General features: G+C 43.8%; 1 protein-coding gene across 18 annotated transcripts in view; it reads right to left on the bottom strand.

Moving 5' to 3' along the window:
• Positions 1 to 22932, bottom strand: part of KALRN (kalirin RhoGEF kinase) — a 672007-nt gene that overhangs the window by 401258 nt on the left and 247817 nt on the right. For all 18 annotated transcript variants that reach the window (XM_046002937.1, XM_046002938.1, XM_046002933.1 and 15 more), the window contains exon 6: positions 6135 to 6257. In XM_046002937.1, coding sequence (XP_045858893.1) covers positions 6135 to 6257 — 123 coding nt within the window. The remainder of the gene's footprint in view (positions 1 to 6134; positions 6258 to 22932) is intronic.

The following is a 22932-nucleotide window of genomic DNA, read 5'->3' as shown; positions in this document are numbered from 1 at the left end:
AAGACTTGGGAGTTCTCTGTTTTAGTTTGCTTCCACCCCCCAGGCAAAATCTCTGAGCCGTGGTTCTGGGGCTAGAGTATGGGACAATGGTGTACTTCTTGAGTGACACTGTCGCCCCCACCCCACTTTAGTAGCCTAAGGCCTCAGTTTGCCTCTCCCAGCATGGAACCTCTGCCTTACAAGCTGGGGCAAGGGAGATTGGGGCCTAGGATGCTCAGCAGTGTTGGACCTATGGGAGAACCTCCATTCCATGAGTAGGATCTAGGCAGAAGAAGGAGATCCCCTTGCTTGGCCACACTCACCCAGAACTTAGCTTCAGCAACAGGTTGTTTGGGACAGGATAAGAAATGTCCTGTGATGACAGTCCTTCAACTGGGAGCTGGGGGCCCTGTGTTCTTGGTTTCACCAATTTGGAAGGCAATTTCATCTTAGTGAACTGGGAAGGGAAAGGGAGAGAGGGCATCGTGGTTCAAATACCGCAGACTCAATTTCTTGTTGAGTTTTTGTAGATTTTCTTGAATAAACATTTCTTCACTTGTTGAACGCACTTAGGACCATTTCCAGAGACTTTAAACAGCTGTTGTAAAATAATTATCACCAAAAAATAATTAAATTAAATTAAATTATTTTTACCAGTTCCCCTAGAGAGTGGGTCTGTGGAGCTCTTCATGCTATCATAGTGGAAGTGGACTTTCAGAACTTTGATGTTTTATTTTTAGGGAGTGACTGTTTCATACTTAAAGATTCCACAGAACAATAGTTCTCTAACTTCAATGTGCATATAAATCACCTGCAGTCAATCTGTTAAAAATGCAGGTTCCTAGGGCCCCATTCTCCAGAGATTATGATTGCCTATGACTAGGGTGGGAGCCAAAAGAAATATGCATTTTTAGCAAGCTCACTACATGATTCTTCTTATTTAATATCAATTTATTTATTTGAGAGAGAGCTTGTGTGAGTTGGGGGAGGAGGAGAAAGAGAGAGAGAGAGAGAATCCTCAAGCAGACTCCCCACTGAGCACAAAGCCCCATCCAGGGCTCAATCACAGGACCCTGAGATCATGACCTGAGCCAAAATCAAGAGTTGGATGCTCAGCCAACTGAGCCACCCAGGCATCTCTCACTATGTGATTCCTTGAAAAAAATTGTACTATAAAGAAAAATGCTGCACACCAGACAAGATAGATCTCTTTTTCTTCCTCCTCCTCCTCCTCCTCCTCCTCCTCCTCCTCCTCCTCCTCTTCCTCTTCCTCTTCTTCTTCTTCTTCTTCTTCGTCATCTTTTACTTCTTTAAACAGGTTCTATGTCTACTAAGGAGCTTTGCAGCTATGGCAGGATAAAATACAGGCTATTTAAACATCACAATTGTGTGTGTATGTGTGTGTGTGTGTGTGTGTGTGTGTGTGTGTGTGTGTGTGTTTACACTGAAATCTAGAAACATCATCATTATAAAAAGTGCTCCCTGTTTGGGGTTGGGGAAGTGCTATAGAATCATGGTTTGGGGATGCCAAGCATCAAAGATCACAGATGACCCCAAAGCAAGGCTTCTCAAATTGGGGTCAGGAGACCTGCCTCAGCATCTTTTTTTCTCATGCACCAGATCTGACTTTCCTTTGTTGCTACCATTTTGTGATTTTCCCTCAAAACAAAGAGAAAGAACACCACAGGTTTTGCTCCAATTGGTCTGATTTATACACAAATGGCAATATGTGCCTCTGGTGAACAAATTAATAGGATTAAAGCAGCTATCAAACATGCTATAGCAGAAAGGATTCCTACCACCCAGCTGCACACGGTTATCACTAATGTGAATCCTCACAGTCATAATAATAGAAAATGAACATCATTTCATATTTTAAAACTCTAGACAGAAGCCATTAGCAATTTATTTTTTTCCCAAAGAATCAGCTAATTAAAACTGTAAATAAGCTGCATTACGTTTGGATTTATTCCTGTGAGTGTCTTTTTCACGAAGAAATAGAATATGGATGGCTACATGACTGTTTGATTGCATAGTACAGCTCAACCATACTTCCATCTGTCCACACTCTTATCAGAGAAGGCCACACTCAGAGGAAAGAGAATTTGTGAGAAAGGATTCCACAACGACAGGCAGAATTTAGCAATAGGAGGGCCTCAGACAGCTCAAGAAACCTGGCTTTCTGAAGCACTGTAAGAAGCCTGAGAATATTTTCCTACTAGATTTAGTAGGTAGGATGATATTGTTATTGTTATTATCATTATCATTGCTGTTGTTATTCTGAAGATCAAAAAACTAGAATTTCCCAGTGGGAATTGTAAAAAAACAAACAAACAAACAAAACTTATTATGGCAAAAATCCATAGATCAACCAATTTTAACCTTTTTCTTTCAGAGTTGCTCATGTACCTTACTCAGTAGGATAACACTCTCCCACTCTTGGTATGTTAATAATTGATGGCCTTTATTGGTACCAATCCATTGATAGAACTTAGGAAATTTCTGGCTTTTCTTCCATGATTTAATGATATGCAATTATTTCTCAGCAGTGGTCACCTTAGCTGGAGTTGGGTCTTTAACCAGTTTATAAAATTAGACACATGAAAACAAAAACCTGATATAGTATAAGTTGGTTGATTTTATTTATAAAACAATATACCTAGAAATTCTTTAATTATGAGTTCTTTGATCCATCACAGAGCCAATTCACAGACCATTAATTACTATCAATAAAAAAAATAAGCTTTATGTCAGGGTTGACTGTCAATTAAAAAATGTATCTGACTCCTCATTTAAATTGAGTTTCTTTTATTATACTCTATTATAGCATACCTTACTCTTCCAACATAACACTTACTGGTTTGTAATTATATATTTATTTTTGAGATGATTTATTAAACATCTGTCTCTCCACTGGACCCTCCATGGGGCAGACCATCTCTCTTTTGTTCACCACCATATGCCCACTATCCAGTATAACAACTGATCCTTAATTATCTGGGGAATGAATGCATGAAGAAATCATGAAGTTCTTAAGATCTTAAACTGGGGAGGTGGACTGAAAGGCTTTAGGATACTCTTCAATCCCCTGAAATTATCTAAAAAAAATAAATGCTCATATACACATTAATCTGGGGAGAGGACCCACAAGCTTCCTGAGATTTCTAGGGGTCTGTGACCTCCCCAAAAGATATGGAGTCACTAGCCTATTTCAGCAATGAATACCGAAAGAACTTACCTATAACCTGAAACAAAGCACGCTACATGTGCATTTACATGGGCAGATTTGTGCGTATATGTATAGGTGGGTGTATAATTTCCAAGAACAGAAAGAGAAATGCCTCAGTGAATTTACAGAACAATCCACAATCCCACTTCTCCTGAGTAGTGGATCCTTCTATAGTCACTGGGCTCGAGCAGTAGCTGCTTGCATTCATCTGTTTCTTGGCAGCAACATCCATCACTCAGGCCAGAGAAAATGAGTCTGTAATTCCCTCCTTTCACCTGTTAGGGATGCTGACATCCCTCTTTGTGGGAGTTGCTTTTACTAACAAACCTGTAAACCTACGGGTTAACAAAGGCACAGAGGCATGTTTATAAAGCACTGGTGCCCAGACAATTTGGTCAAACAACCCTGGGATGTCCCTTGCCTTGCCCTCCAGCCAGAGAGGAGAGCCAGCCTAATCAGTCCAAGGAGGCCTCTGCGAGCGGCCTGCCTTCACAGTCGGCCGTGGGAGACCATGAGATGCACTGAACATGCTAATTGGCTGTTGTATACTAAATTTCCTCTTCTCTCTCTCCCAGCTCCACAAGATATTTCCCTTCAGTAAATTTCCTCCCTTGTTTTTGGTCCTGAAAATGGAGACTTCAGAAGTCAATTTGTCGGGAGAAAGGTTTCTGTTGTGCCATTAACTTTCAGTGATCCATATGAGCAGAGAGGGGCTGCGGAGCAGATCACTCAAAGACAACTGCTCTACTTAGCTTTGTAGTTTCTTGTTTTGAGGGGCTTGGTGGCAGACTTGCCTCCCTAATTACGTTTCTCTTCGCTTCTTATCAAAATGAGTCTGTCTGCCTTAGGGCCAAGCAGTTGGGCGACATGAAGATTCTGACACAGAATTTGTCAAACTCACCAGGGGAAGCCCACAAGGTACCCAGATAATCAAACTTGACTAGATTTGAGTTCACATTCTGAATCACCTGTGATCAATTGCTTTGCTCCTCTGTGACTAAATCGAGCCACGGATGGGACATAATTATAGGAGACTGGTTGGACAGAAATGAGTCCTTACATGCAGATGAAGACCCAAGTCTGTTGTAGGTACAAACTGATAACAAGATCACTGTTGATGTTTTCCCTGCCTGGTCCCACAACCTGTTATTCTGCAGCCACAGTTATCTTACTCTGCTAATTTCATGATGATCATCTCTGTGACCTCTCCACCTGGCTACGGTTCCTGGGGCTAGTCATCATGGCTGTTGGCAGATACCTCACATTTTCCTCCCTAGCACGTGGTAGGACCACATATGCCCACCCAGCAAGTTCGACGTGGCCGTATGCCTGGTGGTGGCTTAGGAGGTGGGATGTGTCACTTCTAAGCAGAAGCTTCAAAGCCAGCACGTATCGGACAGGCAGCAACATCTGAGGCAGCGGCCTCTCTATCCGCCTGAGTCCCAGGAGCCTGTGATGAGCAGAGCACCTCCCAGCCAGTGATGGGCATGTGATAGGCCCAAGAAATAAATCCCTGCTGCTTTATATGAGTGAGGTATTCGGGTTCTGTTAACTCAGCAAATCTTTATCACTGCACATTTCAGGCGGCACCATGATTGGGTTATTTCCCTAACTAGACACCATACAACTTAAGGCCCAATTTGTTTCTTCTTCAGTACATGAAGTCTGGTACACAGTGTATTTAAAACAACCTGGTAGAAAATGAAATTCTCTTGCTTTTTGGCCTCCGTGATCCTCCATGTTTACATTTTTCTAATACCTACTCCCTTCTCAGCATCGCTGGCTGAAATAAGGTGTCTTTGGGTTCAGGTGGATGGATGGGAGCTATTCTTTCGGACAAAGAGCACTAATAGGAAGAATGGGCAGAAGATAGAGTGAGGTAAGTTGAGGCATAATTAGGCTACAAGCATTTTGAATACAGTGGGTTCAAAGAGCAGACAAGATTTTGAAAAAAGTCTTGGGGCAACCACGTGGAAAAAACAGTATCCCGGAGTATTAGGTTTACAAGTGATCATGGGTTTTATCTGAAATAGACTCCTACATCACATCACCACCATCATTATTATCATACCAATATTAACTGACAACCTGCAATGTACCAGGCACAACTCCAACTGACTTTACAATTGACTCATCGGCTCCTCACAACAACCTTACAAGGTAGCTATTATTTCCATTTTATGAGTGAATGAAGAAACTGAAGGACAGGGAAGGGAATTCCCTATGGCCACATAGCTAGCAAATATTCCTCTGTGAATTCAGCGTCTGCTTGAACACTCTGCAGCCTGGGGACTTCACTAACCACCAGTGCATCCCGTCTCCCTGAGTCATGTCCTGCCTCCTCCTCCAACTGCACTCCCCTGGATGGTCCTGCCTCCTAGACCAACACAGAGCAATTCTAGCATTCTCTCTCCAAAGGCAGCCCTGTCAATATCTAAAGACATCACCTGCATGTCCCTTAAGGCTCCCCTTTTCCAGTATAAACAGCCCCAATTCACTCAACTATTTCCAGTGAAATGTTTCCAGTGAGCCTGAGGTCCCTCACCATCCCAGCTCAGTGACTCACATATGCCAGGGACCATAAGATGTGGTTAAACCAGCAGAATGGAACCGGCAACTTTTCCTTATCATCCTGTGCTGAGCAAATGCCTTCTACAACCCCAGCACCTTCCTTCCACCAAGCAAAGCAGAGTCCAGAGGCAGAAATGGGCCATAATCTGCTACAGGCACCGCTGGCTGACCACACGTCCTGCACACAACCCCATGGAGTGCTAAAGTGGGCATGTACAGAGTCCCTCCCGCTTACTCAGGTCTCAAGTCTGTTTCTATCCCGCCCCCTTCCCAACCCTCCCCTCACTGTCCTGCCTCCAGAGGTGGTGCTGAGAACGCCCCCCACTCACCATGGAATCCATGGCCCCCCACTCACCATGGAGTTCATGGCGAAGTGATTGTGCTGCGTCTGGAGGTCTAGGGCATGCTGGTAGCTCACGCCGATCTCTGTGTGGCTCTGGAGGAATAACTCCTTGTTGTGGCTTATCCAGTCAAACATCTAGAGGGGACAAGAAGGTATGGAGTGGTCAGAAGGGCCATGGGCCCAACAGTGCAAAACTCTCAGAGCTACTGGAAGGAAAAAAGAGTCCTCCCGCTGGTGCCCAGTGAGAACCAGTCATTATTCTCAGAGTTGGGGTGGCCCACAGCCCAGTTTCCCAGGAAAGCCCTCACTTTTAGCATAAGGATGCATTATCAGCCTCTGTATTACTGTATAGAGCCAAAGGGAAAAAGAGAAAATGAGTAAGAATCAGGGAGATGGCAGAAGCAGCTGTTTTATTGTCCCTATCAACTGCTTTTTGTAAAAACATTTAGAAAGCCTCAAAAGGGCCCCAGGCTTGCTTTGGGGACGGGGCTGAGGGGCATGTGGTAGCTGAATCCATTCCCTACTGCAGTAGAAGAGAGAAATCCTTGTTGGAAGCAACAGGGTATCCTAACATGCCCTGTCCCATATCATATCGTCCAATCACACACATTGTTGCATCAACTCTAGACTATGCCACCTTTTCTTGTAACTCAGTAATCTCCCAATTCCAGGGTTTCTGTTATAATCCATCAGGAACCAGAAGAGGAGGATTTTAAGGATAGGCTGAGTTCTGGCTGGCACAGTGAGCACTGAGCTATCTCCCTCCTCCTTAGCTCTGTGCCCTAGTTTTGTTTGTCTGTTTGTTTGTTTGTTTAGGCTTTTACCTCTCTCCCAGGCAGCCCACACACATTAAGGGGATGTGACCAGAACACCAATTCCAAGGGAGGGATCACTCTAAGGGTTATCCGTCCTTGGGACATCAGATATAAACCAATCAATGTAGGACATTTCCCAGCCAATGAGACTGTCCCAGAAACAGGAATGCTACCTGATTCGGTACAATAAAATATGGGGGAGGGGGGTGTCTGCCTAGAAGCATCTGGGAAAACAGACCCTACTTCTTAGATATAATTTATCTCCCTCTGATACTGTCATGGTGATTCGGAGCCTCAAATTGTTGCAGTCATTCTGCGGGCAGCTTAAGGGTGAAGCCCATGAGAGAGAAAAGGTATAGATCCCTGATTGAGCTTTTCCTGATCTCTGCCTTGTCTCTGGACTTCCTCGTACCTGAGCCAAGAAATCCTCTTTATCATTCAGGTATAGTCAAGTGATATAGCCAGGAAAGGTGTGAAGCCTTTGGAAAAAAGGACTCCTCTACTTGAACTGAGGCTCCATACTTGGGATGGGCTCAGCTGCAGGGTAGAGCATGGAGGGAGGAGCTGAGCACAGGTGCAGGCTGGGCAGTGGCAAAGATGGCATCTGCCTTCCTGGAGGTAGGAGCCCGGACTCATTTATTATTTCCCTTCGGATAGTAAAGTGACTTTACTTTTTCAGTTATAGTCAACCAACATTTGCAGGACGCCTGCTATGTGCCAGGCACTGTCCAAGGCAATGGAAAAGCAAAAGTGACTAACATGTGGTCCTTGAGCTTCAGTGGGTTAAAGCCCAGCATGGAAAGCAAACAAGGACTCAGATATATTGTTAGTACAATGTGGCATAGGACTTGAATAAAATCATGACTTGAAAAAAATCTCTATCTAGATAAAGTCCCATATGTTCTACCAAGCTAGCAGCTACCTTAATGGAATGAGGACAAGGAAGGGCAGAGAAGGCTTCCCAGAGGAGGTGCCAACCTGAGCTGAGCCCTCAGGTAGTTATTAGCCATGCGGAGATGAGAGGGATGTGAGCTCCAGGCAATGGGGAGACCAAAGAAGCAGAACTCAGGGCAGCCCAGTGTGTGGAGGGCTCTGAAAGCATTCCAGCTGTGCTTCTGAAGTCTGAAGTGAGACGATGGGGCTGGAGAGGTAGCCAGGACAGCCGACCATGGACAGCCCTGGAGATAGGCTTTAGGAAACCTGGACTATATTCTGTGGCCAGCAAGCAGTGTGGAAGGTTTTAAGCCAAGCAGTGAAGTGTGACGTGAGCTTTGACTGCATTGTGGGATGTGGGCAGGAGGGGCAGGGAGAAGGGTTAGAGGCTGTTGCAGTAATCCTGGTGAGGGGTGCAGTGGAAACCTGGAAGCCAGGCTCAGGGATGTGACAGGGGAGTCTGCAAAGTAGGCAGGCTTGAGAGCTCCTAGGAAAGGGATGAAGATTCCTAATTGTCTGGGGAGGGAGGGCGAGGAAGAGCTAAGGAATAGCCAGGAGTCTGGCACGGCACCCTGGGTCCTCATAGGAAAGTTGCCACCACAATTGCTACCTAAAGAGGAGGTAAGAAGCTGGGATGGGAGTCGGGAGATAGTGAGTTCTGTGTTAGATGTGCCAAGTTTGACAGGCTTACGAGAGTTTCAAGCAGAGGTGTGCTGCGGGCAGTGAGGCTTCTGTGTCTGGGGGTCAGGAGAGAGACATCCAGGCTGTGACAACTTACACGTGAGTATAAACCCATCACCTTCTGAAGGCACACATGTGTGATTTGGAGGCGATTCTCTTTTTTGAATTCCCCACATCACTCCCAGATGCCTATCTGGATAATAAAGAAAGGACGAAAGAGTCTCTCTTCACTTCCGGGTGTCAGAGGACGTTTCCGGCAGGGGGCTCCTACAGAGGTTGGGCCAACATCTGCTGTGTGCACTAGCCTGGGTCCGCCAGCTGCAGTCAGTCTCACGGGGACTTTGATTTTTCCCCCCTCAATTATTATTAAGGATAAAGGAAAAAGAAGACAAATGTCCCAGGAGTGTGGAGGAATCTTATTCTGTAATTTTTGGTCTTTAAAATTCTGCCTCTCAACCCCATTTTAAAATAATTTCTCATCTCTTTTCTTCATTGACAAAAGAATCAATAAAGTTAATGAAACTCTGAAATGCCTGAAGTCCGCAGAATTTGTGATGAAAAGCACTCACTCCACATACTTTCTTGGGTATCCCAGTGGCTGAGAAGTGACCTTCCCTGTACTTTCTGTTCGACAAATTTCTAGACATAGAAACCAGCAGTGGAGTTCCCTGCTAGCACCAGAACAATGAGATTGCTTGGTGCCAGGTCGGGCTGGACTACAGAGCAGGGATTGCTGGATGGGGGCCAATTAGGGTGGAAAGGAAAAGAAGGGAACTAATGGACAGGCAAGAGCAGGGAGCACTGGAGGAACCATGCACCTCTCTGAATGGGCTTCTTGTGCAATGTCAGCTCCCAGGCCATTCAGCTGGATTCTGCCTCCCATTTGGAACCTCCTAGCAGCTTTCCAGAGGGATTCTGGCAAGATCAGCTGTGCTAGAGGCAGTGCTCCGAAGAGGTGACATATCTCTGTAGCTGGGAAGAAAGAAAAAGAGCTACTCTGGGGACCAGAGAGTCCCATGTGATATCAGAAACCAGAGTCTCTCCAAGGCGCCTATTGCCTAAGAGACAGTCGCGAATCTTCTCTGGGCCTGAGTCTACCACCTCATGGTATATGGCTTGCACCCTTAAAGGCCTGGTTGTCTGCAAGCGTCACGGTCATTTCTGCTGCATTCAGTGCCTCTGGCTGTGGAGAGAATGCAGGTACATGTACGCACACATGCATGCGTGTGTGCACTCATGGGCAAGTGTGCAGCGAGCAGGATGAGGTCTCGGCTGGCTCCAGGCTTGGTTCTGCCACTAACTCCCTATGAGACTGTGAGCAAGTCTCATTTTTGGGTTCCTCCTCATTTGCAAGGGATACATGGTTCCCAGAAAGGAAGTAAGCTCCTGCTTTAGATTCAAGCCCAATTTGGAAACTTACGAAATATATTTTTTTTTCATTCAGAATAAAATAGTTTTAACAAGTCTCCTGGATCAGAAGGTATGTATATTCATTGCTGCAACTTACATTTCTAACTTTTGAGGTAAAGAATGACAGTGAGAAAACTGGCATTATTTGATAGCCAGAGAAAGGCAATTTGTTAGTCTCAGCCCTGATACTTGTCTGGGGTGTTAGAGTTCAGAATGTCAGTGCAAAAAGCATTGTGTCTGGGCTCTTGGCACTGATGCAATAAAGACTTAGAGATCAGTGTCCAAAATGAAAGCAGAAAACTGTTTTTATTAAAGCAACTGTACCCTCTCTAGGGGAGAGCAGGCAAGGTTCTGTGAGATGGAGCCAGCCCCTATGTTGTTTTGGGACTGCATACTTAGTGGGTCTTTCTGGGCTGGGAGGAGTGGTCATGTACAGTGGGGTTATCTCTGATACAGGCTGTTTCCAATCATTTTGGGGCTCCTCTCACAGGTTGGGAGGGGGAGTTTTTGACCTTATAGGGTTGGTACCAGAACCATCCTGGCAGTCTTTCTCCATAGGGCAGGCTGTAACTGCAAGGCAAATACATTATAATGAGTCTAGGGGTGACCGTGGGGCAGAGGTGGAAGAGGAAAGCCTGCTCTACACCTTTGGGTCTCCATCTGTCAGTCCTAAGGTCTTGGAAGGCACAAGGTCCAGATGTTGTGCCCCAGGCTTCTAATGTGTAACATATTTATCATCGTCCTTGTGTCCAGCTCAGGAATTGTCTACTACTCCCCCACTTTAGGACTTTGAAATCTTTCAGGTCAAGGGATGATGGTTCCTCCCGCCATTCTTTCCACTGCTTGTACGTAGCTTCTACATAACATGTCTGTTCAACACTTTCATTGCATCCATCAGGACTATTTTGTCGATGGGAAACAGGCACAGAGAAGCGAAGCCCAGGGTCTAGAATTCATTCACTCCACGCAGCACATATTCACTGAGTGCCTGCTGAGCCAGGCACACAGCTGTAGGATGTCTTGTGCCTGGTCTCCCCAGGGCAGTTACCCCCCAAAAGGCAGCCACCAGGGCCTGTGAGACTCCAGAGAAGGTAACATGTTATCCTTCACATAGGGCCACTCCTTCTCCAATACCCAGCCTGCTCCTCTGCCTCACCCCTGCCCCACCAGGGCCTGGGACAGCTGATTCAAACAGCTCCACGAAACAATAAATATTTCTCAAGAGAAGTGAATGCATGAGTGAGCTGGCCACAGGCTAAACCCCAGACAAGCTGGCCTGCCTATGCTCCCTTCCAGCCAGGTCATTTTATGATTTGATCTGTTTGAACTGGGTTCTCTGGAAGACACTTGAACTAGACTGACCCAAAGACCTAAAGAAAACAAACAAACAAACCTAAAGAAAATATCTCCACAGTGGTTTCAAACACTTTCATCTTTTTTTTTTTTTTTTTTGAGAAGCTACAAATGGCAGGTTCAACAGAATGCAATATAACAACAAAATTCCTCCAAGAGGAAAGTTCATGTCTAGATAATGAAATTTTACCTCTTTGTTTAGAAACTAACATAGTTTTGTCTCATTAAGAAGATAGATGTTGCATGTAAGCTACTTGGGTTTTGTGTTCTTTTTTTCTTTTTCATGTTTTGCTTTTAACTAAACTAAATGATTTTTTTTTTAATGCTGGCTAAAATTCAGTGAAAATATAAAAATCTGGTTCTTTTTTTTTTTTTTTTTTTTTGACAGAGAGAAATCACAACTAGGCAGAGAGGCAGGCGGAGAGAGAGGAGGAAGCAGGCTCCCCGTGGAGCAGAGAGCCCGATGCGGGGCTCCATCCCAGGACCCTGGGATCATGACCCAAGCCGAAGGCAGAGGCTTTAACCCACTGAGCCACCCAGGCACCCTTAAAAATCTGGTTCTTTTTTTTTTTTAATTCCTTTATTTGTTTATTTACAGCATAACAGTGTTCATTGTTTTGGCATCACACCCAGTGCTCCATGCAGTATGTGCCCTCCCTATTACCCACCACCTGGTTCCTCAACCTCCCACCCCCCCCCCCCCGCCCCTTCAAAACCCTCTGGTTGTTTTTCAGAGTCCATAGTCTCTCATGGTTCATCTCCCCTTCCAGTTTCCCTCAACTCCCTCTCCTCTCCATCTCCCCATGTCCTCCATGTTATTTGTTATGCTCCACAAATAAGTGAGACCATATGATACTTGACTCTCTCTGCTTGACTTATTTCGCTCAGCATAATTTCTTCCAGTCCTGTCCATGTTGCTATAAAAGTTGGGTATTCATCCTTTCTGATGGAGGCATAATACTCCATTGTGTATATGGACCACATCTTCCTTATCCATTCATCCGTTGAAGGGCATCTTGGTTCTTTCCACAGTTTGGCGACCGTGGCCATTGCTGCAATAAACATTGGGGTACAAATGGCCCTTCTTTTCACTACATCTGTATCTTTGGGGTAAATACCCAGCAGTGCAATTGCAGGGTCATAGGGAAGCTCTATTCTTAATTTCTTCAGGAGTCTCCACACTGTTCTCCAAAGTGGCTGCACTAACTTGCATTCCCACCAACAGTGTAAGAGGGTTCCCCTTTCTCCACATCCTCTCCAACACACGTTGTTTCCTGCCTTGCTAATTTTGGCCATTCTAACTGGTGTCAGGTGGTATCTCAATGTAGTTTTAATTTGAATCTCCCTGATGGCTAGTGATGATGAACATTTTTTCATGTGTCTGATAGCCATTTGTATGTCTTCATTGGAGAAGTGTCTGTTCATATCTTCTGCCCATTTTTCGATATGATTATCTGTTTTGTGTGTGTTGAGTTTGAGAAGTTCTTTATAGATCCTGGATATCAACCTTTTGTCTGTACTGTCATTTGCAAATATCTTCTCCCATTCCGTGGGTTGCCTTTTTGTTTTGTTGACTGTTTCCTTTGCTGTGCAGAAACTTTTGATCTTGATGAAGTCCCAAAAGTTCATTTTTGCTTTTGTTTCCTTGGCCTTTGGAGACATATCTTGAAAGAAGTTGCTGTGGCTGATATCGAAGAGGTTACTGCCTATGTTCTCCTCTAGGATTCTGATGGATTCCTGTCTCACGTTGAGGTCTTTTATCCATTTTGAGTTTATCTTTGTGTACGGTGTAAGAGAATGGTCAAGTTTCATTCTTCTACATATCGCTGTCCAGTTTTCCCAGCACCATTTATTGAAGAGACTGTCTTTTTTCCATTGAATATTTTTTCCTGTTTTGTCGAAGATTATTTCACCATAGAGTTGAGGGTCCATATCTGGGCTCTCCACTCTATTCCACTGGTCTATGTGTCTGTTTTTATGCCAGTACCACGCTGTCTTGGTGAACACAGCTTTGTAGTAAAGCTTGAAATCGGGTAACGTGATGCCGCCAGTTTTGTTTTTGTTTTTCAACATTTCCTTAGCAATTCGGGGTCTCTTCTGATTCCATACAAATTTTAGGATTATTTGCTCCAGCTCTTTGAAAAATACTGGTGGAATTTTGATCGGAATGGCATTAAAAGTATAGATTGCTCTAGGCAGTATAGACATTTTAACAATGTTTATTCTTCCAATCCAAGAGCATGGAACAGTCTTCCATCTTTTTGTGTCTTCTTCAATTTCTTTCATGAGTGTTCTGTAGTTCCTCGAGTACAGGTCCTTTACCTCTTTAGTTAGGTTTATTCCCAGGTATCTTACGGTTCTTGGTGCTATAGTAAATGGAATCGATTCTCTAATTTCCCTTTCTGTATTTTCATTGTTAGTGTATAAGAAAGCCACTGATTTCTGTACATTGACTTTGTATCCTGCCACGTTACTGAATTGCTGTATGAGTTCTAGTAGTTTGGGGGTGGAGTCTTTGGGGTTTTCCATATAAAGAATCATGTCATCTGCGAAGAGAGAGAGTTTGACTTCTTCCTTGCCAATTTGGATACCTTTTATTTCTCTTTGTTGTCTGATTGCCGTTGCTAGAACTTCTAATACTATGTTGAATAAGAGTGGTGAGAGTGGGCATCCTTGTCGTGTTCCTGATCTCAACGGGAAGGCTGCAAGCTTTTTCCCATTGAGGATGATATTTGCTGTGGGTCTTTCATAGATAGATTTTATGAAGTTCAGGAATGTTCCCTCTATCCCTATACTTTGAAGCATTTTCATCAGGAACGGATGCTGGATTTTGTCAAATGCTTTTTCTGCATCAATTGAGAGGACCATGTGGTTCTTCTCTCTTCTCTTATTGATTTGTTCTATCACATTGACTGATTTGCGAATGTTGAACCAACCTTGCAACCCAGGGATGAATCCCACCTGGTCATGGTGGATAATCTTTTTAATGTGCTGCTGGATCCTGTTTGCTAGGATCTTGTTGAGAATCTTTGCATCCATATTCATCAGTGATATTGGTCTGAAATTCTCCTTTTTGGTAGGGTCTTTGCCTGGTTTGGGGATCAGGGTAATGCTGGCTTCATAAAAAGAGTCTGGAAGTTTTCCTTCTGCTTCAATTTTTTGGAACAGCTTCAGGAGAATTGGTGTTATTTCTTCTTTGAAGGTTTGGTAGAATTCCCCAGGGAATCCGTCAGGTCCTGGGCTCTTGTTTTTTGGGAGGTTTTTGATCACTGCTTCAATCTCATTACTAGATATTGGTCTATTCAGGTTGTCAATTTCTTCCTGGTTCAATTTTGGGAGTTTGTAGTTTTCCAGGAATGCATCCATTTCATCTAGGTTGCTTAGCTTATTGGCATATAACTGTTGGTAATAATTTCTGATGATTGTTTCTATTTCCTTGGTGTTAGTTGTGATCTCTCCCTTTTCATTCATAATTTTATTAATTTGGGCTTTCTCTCTTTTCTTTTGGATTAGTGTGGCCAATGGTTTATCGATCTTATTGATTCTTTCAAAAAACCAGCTTCTAGTTTCATTGATACGTTCTACTGTATCTCTGGTTTCTACCTCATTGATCTCTGCTCTGATCTTGATTATTTCCCTTCTTGCATGTGGAGTTGGTTTGATTTGTTGTTGATTCTCCAGTTCTTTAAGGTGTAGAGACAGCTGGTGTATTCTGGATTTTTCAATGTTTTTGAGGGAGGCTTGGATGGCTATGTATTTCCCCCTTAGAACCGCCTTTGCTGTATCCCATAGGTTTTGGACCGAGGTGTCTTCATTCTCATTGGTTTCCATGAATTGTTTAAGTTCATCTTTGATCTCCTGGTTGATCCAAGCATTCTTAAGCAAGGTGGTCTTTAGCTTCCATGTGTTTGAGTTCCTTCTGAACTTTTCCTTGTGATTGAGTTCCAATTTCAAAGCATTGTGATCTGAGAATATGCAGGGAATAATGTCAGTCTTTTGGTATCGGTTGAGTCCTGCTTTGTGACCCAGTATATGGTCTATTCTGGAGAAGGTTCCATGTGCACTTGAGAAGAATGAGTATTCTGTTGTTTTCGGGTGGAATGTTCTGTATACGTCGATGAGGTCCATCTGGTCCAATGTTTCATTCAATGCTCTTATTTCTTTATTAATTTTCTGCTTCGATGATCTGTCTATTTCTGAGAGAGGCGTATTAAGGTCTCCTACTATTATTGTATTCATATCAATATGACTCTTTATCTTGATTAATAGTTTTCTTATGTAATTGGGTGCTCCCATATTGGGGGCATAGATATTCACAATTGTTAGATCATCTTGGCAGATAGTCCCTTTAAGAATTATATAGTGTCCTTCTGTATCTCTGACTACAGTCTTTAGTTTAAAATCTAATTTATCTGATATGAGAATCGCTACTCCGGCCTTCTTTTGAGGCCCATTGGCATGAAAGATGCTTCTCCATCCCTTCACTTTCAGTCTGGGTGTATCCTTAGGTTCAAAATGGGTCTCTTGTAGACAACATATGGATGGGTCCTGTCGTTTTATCCAATCTGCAACCCTGTGTCGTTTTATGGGCGCATTTAGGCCATTCACATTGAGAGTGATTATTGAGAGATAGGTTTTTATTGACATCGTGTTGCCTTTGAAGTCTTTCTGTCTGAGATTGTTTCTATATTTCTGTTCAATGATATTCTTAGGATTTTTTCTCTTTTATAGGACCCCCCTTAATATTTCCTGCAGTGTCGGCTTGGTGGTTGCATAGTCTTTTAAGCCTTGCCGGTCTTGGAAACTCTTTATCTCTCCATCCATTTTAAATGTCAGTCTTGCTGGATAGAGTATTCTTGGTTGCATGTTCTTCTCATTTAGTACTCTGAATATATTTTGCCAGCCCTTCCTGGCTTGCCAGGTCTCTGTGGAAAGGTCTGACATTATTCTAATGGGCTTTCCTCTGTACGTAAGGAGCTTTTTTGTCCTAGCTGCTTTTAGGAGGGTCTCTCTTGAAACATAATTCCTCATTCTAACTATAAGGTGTCGTGAGGACTTTCGAGAATTTAAAATCTTGGGAGGAAATCTCTCTGCCTCTAGTACATGAATGTTGTTTCCATTCGTGAGATTGGGAAAATTTTCATAGACAACTTCTTCCACTATATCTTCTAGACTTCTTTCTTTTTCCTCCCCTTCAGGGATTCCAATAATTCTGACGTTGGAACGTTTCATGGCATCGTTTATTTCCCTGATTCTGTTTTCGTGGCTTCTGAGCTGTTTGTTCCAGGCTTCCTCCTGATCCTTTCTCTCTATCTGTTTGTCCTCCAGATCACTAATTCTATCTTCTGTCTCAGTTACCCTAGCTTTTAGAGAATTTAGATTAGATTGGAACTCATTGAGAGCATTTTGAACATCATCCCTGGTGGCTTTCAGTTCTGCCCTAACATTGTGAACATCATCCCTGGTGGCTTTCAGTTCTTCCCTAATCAATTCTGTTTGGTCATCCATGGCTTTCTCCAACCTAGCTATTGCCTGGATAATTGTTAGTCTGAATTCCTTTTCTGACATATTGTCTATGTTGATAGCCATTAGCTCTGTTGCAGAAGGCCCATCCTCTGTATTTTTCTTCTGTTGGGTATTCCTCCTCCTAGTCATTTTGGAAAGAGATGACTGAACAGATGCAGCTGGACTTATTGACTGTGGTGCAGTCAATGTGCACCCTGGAACGCTTCTGTGCAATCAGGATTCCCCACCCAAATGAGAGAAAAAAGAAAAGAAAAAGAAATAGAGAAGAAGAAAGAAAAAAAAGGGGGAAAGAAAAAAAGGAAAAAAAAAAGAGAGAGAGAGAGAGCTAGGAAAAAAAGGGAAGATAAAAGAGAAGGCTCAGCCCAAATGGGCCACAAGGTAAGATTTATGAAGTATACAAACAAAAACAGACAAACAAAAAGACTGATAAAAGTATATGACAAGAGAAAAAAATATATATATATAAGCAAAAATAAGGGAAGAAGCTCATCAGAAAGAACCCCAAGTATAAGATTTATATATTATCAGGACAAACACAAATTCACAGAAACACTGACAGAAGGAAAAATTGGGAGAGTGGTTATAAATTCTCAGTGTGGGTGAGGAAGGTTATTTTGATTCTTCCTGAAGGTATCTTGATGTTTTTGTTAAGGGACTCAACTTTCCTAAGTTATAGGGGGATTAGAAACTGGTTTGCCCATAGGGGTAGCATTGATTGGGGAAAGGGGATTACCTTGAAGTTTAACTCTATATGAATAGTAGAAAATAAAAATTAAAAAAGAATAAACTAGACTAAACTAAGTTAAAATTAAAAAAGAATTAAAAAAATGGAAAAGCAAAAGAAAAACACGGGTGTATGTATCAAAAAGTTCAGGTTAGAAGGTTATTAAAGAATTTGATGTACTGGGCATCTCAGTATGGTGGTAAATAGGTTAAAAAATTATCTGTATCTGTCACTGGCATCTTCTGCTCCTGTAGAGATCCAGATGTGTATAATTCTGATCTCAGGCTGATTTCATGGGTGGTCAGAGTTCTTTGGTAGGTAATCAGCTCACTTTAGGGTACAGGTTGAAATGGTGCCTCCTCCTACTTCCCCGCCATCTTGACCCTCCCTAAAAATCTGGTTCTTAATATATAATAAATGATAAAAAGAATCTATATAAATGCAAAATGGGAAAATAAACAGAAACGTTTTCCCCCTGTTCTTACAAAGATAGAGAGAGCTAAAAGGTTATTATTGTTCAGTTCTGTTTTTAATGAAGCATAAACTATTTCATAGAGCAAAGAAATTAAATAAGAATCTTGGGCTTATTTTCCTTCATTTGCCAAATTTAGCAGTGGCATCGGATTTAGAGTTTTAACTTTCAAAGCACCTTACCACCTAGTGTTAGTATTTTATACTGCCTACAATTATAGATTATATTGGTCTTAAAGTTGCTCATACTCAGCTTTGATAAGTTGATTAAGAGGATAGAAGGCAACCAAAGGATTTTCTTTGCCTAAATATGCACATTCCAATGTCACCTGTGTCTCCTTGACCCTGCTTATATACAGGAGTGACCCAGCCATAGAAGCTTATGCCATAACTATGTTAACAAATCCTTGTTGGTGAACGTTGCTATGCTTGGGATGTAGGGTGTGTGGTCAGTTCAACAACAAGCTTTTATGTGTATTATGGTACAAAGAATAGAGCCTCCAAATACTGGGCTCTAGTACAGATTGGTCTGAGTCTCCATTTCCTTATCTGCAAAATGGGATAACAACCGACACTCTTTGGACCTTAGGGTAATAGTGAGATTCAAATATGATAACGGTTTCATGCTTTAAGTGCTACTTACCTGAGAGATTTCAAAATCCATATAATGAGCATATTCTAATATATATATATTTCCCTAATGTTTTCATTTAGAGCACAAAACGGATGAAAGGTATGGATTTAAAACTGCAGTAAGTTCACTTTCCTGCAAAATCTCTGCAGGCTAATAGAAATCACACCTGCACCTCAGATACAAACACATCCTCGGCCTACCCTCCCCAAGAGGCATCCCCACAGCGACCACAGGGTGCTCTGAGCACAGAGACACCTGTGTACCCTCCCACCTCCTCCACCTTCACATACACAGAGGGGTGCTGGGGGTGCCCTTGCCCACACAGGACTCAGAGACAAGTCCATCCTCTCAGAGTTATGCTTGAGGGCACCAGTGCCCTCCTGCCCTACCAGTATGGCTCGACCAGGACCTCACTCTCTCCTGTCTTGCTTCCAGACCCTCCCTTCCCCACCCTCTCTTCCATCCTCAACTTTTTCACTCTTAGGCTCAGTCTCTTTTGATCCTCATGGTTTTTCACTCAGGAGAGACTACTATTAAAATGCAGCATGCCTGCAGCTCCCCCCTGGAATTAGGTGATTGTGGATACAGAATCAGCTCAGTGAGAAGCCAAGGCCCTTTGTGATCCTGACCCAGGGGTGAGATCCAACCTGAGGTGGGACAGGAGAGGTAGAAAGGGAGAGGGAATGAGAAGTGTGAGGGAACTAAAGAGTAATGTCTTCACCTTACAGTTCTACAATCACTTGAACTCTAACTGATGCCGGGGCATAAATTCTCATGCAAGCAGGACAACACACAGACACCAGGACCCTTAAGACCCTTCAAGCCTGGTTTGCAATGATCTGTTCTCCAAGGATTGCAAGCTCTCCTGCTAAGGGAAAAAGAGAGCAAAGGGAGAAAAGATAAAGGACCCCACATGTGGACCTAGTTTCTATGTTCCTAGAAATCCTCCTGGAGAGTTTGACACCTCACCCCATCTGTATCTGCAAGGCTTGCAGGTCACGGGCATGCAGAGTTCTGAGGGACCATCTCGACACTGGTAAAGCACAGGCAGTTAGGACTTGTGCCTGATAGATGTAGGTGTCAACAAATATCTACTGAGGGAGAGGAGGTGCTCTGGGTTCTGCCCATTTTCCTGTAGGTTTCTGACATGTCAACTGGTGGACTTTCATATGTTGTATAGAAGACAAGCAATTTTTATCTTTCACCATAAATCCAGCTGCTCTAGGGAAGCCTGGTTACCTGGGAGACCCTATCACCAAATCAGCCAGGATGCCAAATAATTTCACTGACCAGGCTCTCTCTCTAACCCATAGACATGCTATCAATCCCCTAGCATGTTTCTTAAACTTTTCATACTTGAAATTCCCTAATTCCTAAATCTCAGATCTAGCCTTCTAACATGTTGCTCTCATCTAGAAGAGTCCCAGTTTCTCTATAAAATAGACACATATCCCACTGTGAGCAAGGAGTGAACAAAAACTCTTTCCCCTTCTGCATGCTAATCTGACCATCATTTAATATCCCCATTCTGTTTCCCTGGAGACAGGGGAAGACAGTGTGCGATAACATGTTACGAAATCACCATTGCCTATGGTAAGAACACCCACCGTGACTGGTAAACTCTATCGGGCCTGGAGAGATGATGGATGAACTATGAATACCTGAAGGGGACACCATCCCTTCGGCTTCCCAGAGTTTAATAACTCCTGTAACCGGCACATCCGTTGCAGGGGTCCTGGCAACTGTGCCAATGAACCTGTTACAAGAGATGCTGGTTCCCATCAGGCATGGAGTTCATAAGCCAGGTCAGCTTCTGCAGCTGCCCGCTGCGCCTCCCGTCTCCTTGCAGCTGAGCCGGACTGCTGCAAAGACTGTTCTATTGTTAAGCCATGGCTCCCATGGTCTATCGTCCTGAGTAGACGAGTGTGAAATGTCGTCCACAGTCAGAGTGTGTAGTCGCGTCTAAGGAAGCTCCCTGCAGGTGTTGCCTCCATATTTCAAAGCCAGACTATACGAACAGCAGCACTGTACCTCTTCTTGTCTTGCCTTTCTCCATCTGCCTCTCTCATTCTCACCTTCTCTTAGTGATGGAGCAGTGACAGCGGTAACAACCACTCACATTTGCTGAATGCTCACTATGTGCTAGGCACGATGCCAACTCATTTAATCCTCTTAAAATCATACTCATTGCCCAAATATTAATCCCCAATATTATCCCTTCCATTTTTACAGGTAGGGCACAGAGAGGTTAATTAGTTTTGCCAAAGCCACACTGCTAATGAGCGGCAGAGCTGAGATTCAAACCCGGGAGGCAGAGTTCCGGGGCTGAGGCTCTTAACCCTGTTGCTCCACCTTCCACTGTGCTCAGAGCTTCACTCCAGCCCCCTCTTCTATCACCACCAGTCTTCTAGAAGTATTCTTCCCCTGCTGCCTTTGTTTTCCCTCCACCCACTTCCTCCCTAACTCCTTGTAATAGGCTCTACCTTTTACTACTGCCTTAAGTCTGCACCCACAGGAAAACCAACCATCTCCGCCTTTCTGAGTTCTTCCTTCTGTCACTCCTTCCCTTTGGTCTCTCATCACGGTCTAACATGGACCTTTGTGAAAGGGAGTTATGAAACTCCCCTTCTTTGGCCCCTGCACCAGGTCATTTTCAGGGGCAAGCCATGGGCTGCAGACATGCCTCGCATCCCCCTCCTGCATTCCCATGCCTCCACCCCCCACCCCACACACCCGTGGAATTCTCCTCGGAGCACCAGTGTGTCCACACTCATGCTCCTCCCAGACATCTCATGTCTCCGCCCAATAAAAGCAATAGAAACACTCTCAGTTTGAAAGCTGACCAGTCGTCCAGTCCTACGCTGATCTATCCAAACATGCCTCTTGCTCCTCTCGCTGGCCCTTCAAGACCTCCCTTTGTGTGCCTCACAACCTGTGACAGTCTCATAACTTGACCCTAAGCCCTCTGCCTTTTATTCACCAGGCTTTGCCCACCTGAAAATCCATCGAGGCTCGCAGCCTCAACAACATGAGTAGTGCTCCCCATTTCATGCACCAAGCTGTATGTGAGGTACTGTACCAAGTACTTGAGTGGGTGACCTCATGCAGTCCTTATAATAAGGCTGCAAAGAAACTATTGTTCAATCCGTCTTAAACATGCTGAAAAGTCAGTACGAAGAGTTGAAGCAGACGGCCAATGATCCCACAGCTTAGAAGTGATGGGGATAAATTTAGAATCCCAGTGTCCATCTGAACCTAAATCCCATGAAATTTCTTCTGCTCCAGGATTCCCTCTAAGCATGACTTCCCCGATAACAGACAATACCAAGTGTGTGCTGGGCTCTGTACAGTGAGCTTCATAGCATCGTCTCAGTCCTCAGCCCTGGGAGCTAGTGGATGCCATCATTACCACCTTGTCGTAGTTATGGAAATGGATAAACTACTTGGCCCGTATCACATAATGAAGACTCAAATGGGGCATACTGAAGGCTCAAATCTAGGTCTGCATGACTCCAAAGTCTATGCTTTTAAACCCACTATCAAACTGTCTCCCAAACAGACACTTAAATTTTGGACTATTCTTGGTGCCTTGACTCAATATGAACATCCGCTGGATGTTCTGCAGCATCTCCCACTACTGTGCCTTTTCTATGGACTCTGACCTTCCTCTGACTTCCCACATCTTCATCCCATTCCCCAGACCCCATTTGTTCTTTCTTCCCTCAAATAACTCTGAAATATGCCCTTTATCTTCCATTCCTGCTGCTACTCACCCCCCACCCCCTCCTGCCTATATTACTGCCATTGCTTCCATATTGGTCTCCCCAGACTCCAGTTTCTCCCTTATACCAAGCTATCTGCCCCCACTGGGTTCACTGCTCTCATATACTGCTTCACCATGTCATTCCTCCAGTCAAAACACACATGCGTGTAAAAACACACCCAATTATTGTCATCTACAATGCAAACAAAATCCAGTCTTCTTGTTCTGGCATTTGAGGCACTACTTTCCTCCTTGTCTGGTCCAAATCTGCCTTTCCCTATTATTTCAGACCATGTCCTACACCAAGCCTGCTTTCCAGCCATGTGCTATTCACTGCCATGCAAATACATCATTCTGTACTCATGGCCACCCCCATATTTGTGTTCACATCTTTCCCCCCTATGAAATGCTCCACACCCAAATATTCAAATAATTTCCATCTTTCGAAATGCAATTGAAGTGTCATCTCCTCATAATGCCTTCCTTGACCAACCGAGCCC

The sequence above is a fragment of the Meles meles genome, chromosome 4, assembly GCF_922984935.1.
Source record: "Meles meles chromosome 4, mMelMel3.1 paternal haplotype, whole genome shotgun sequence".
Lineage (NCBI taxonomy): Eukaryota > Metazoa > Chordata > Mammalia > Carnivora > Mustelidae > Meles > Meles meles.
The sequence above is the reverse complement of the archived record's forward strand: the minus strand, read 5'-3'. Positions and strand labels throughout refer to the sequence as shown.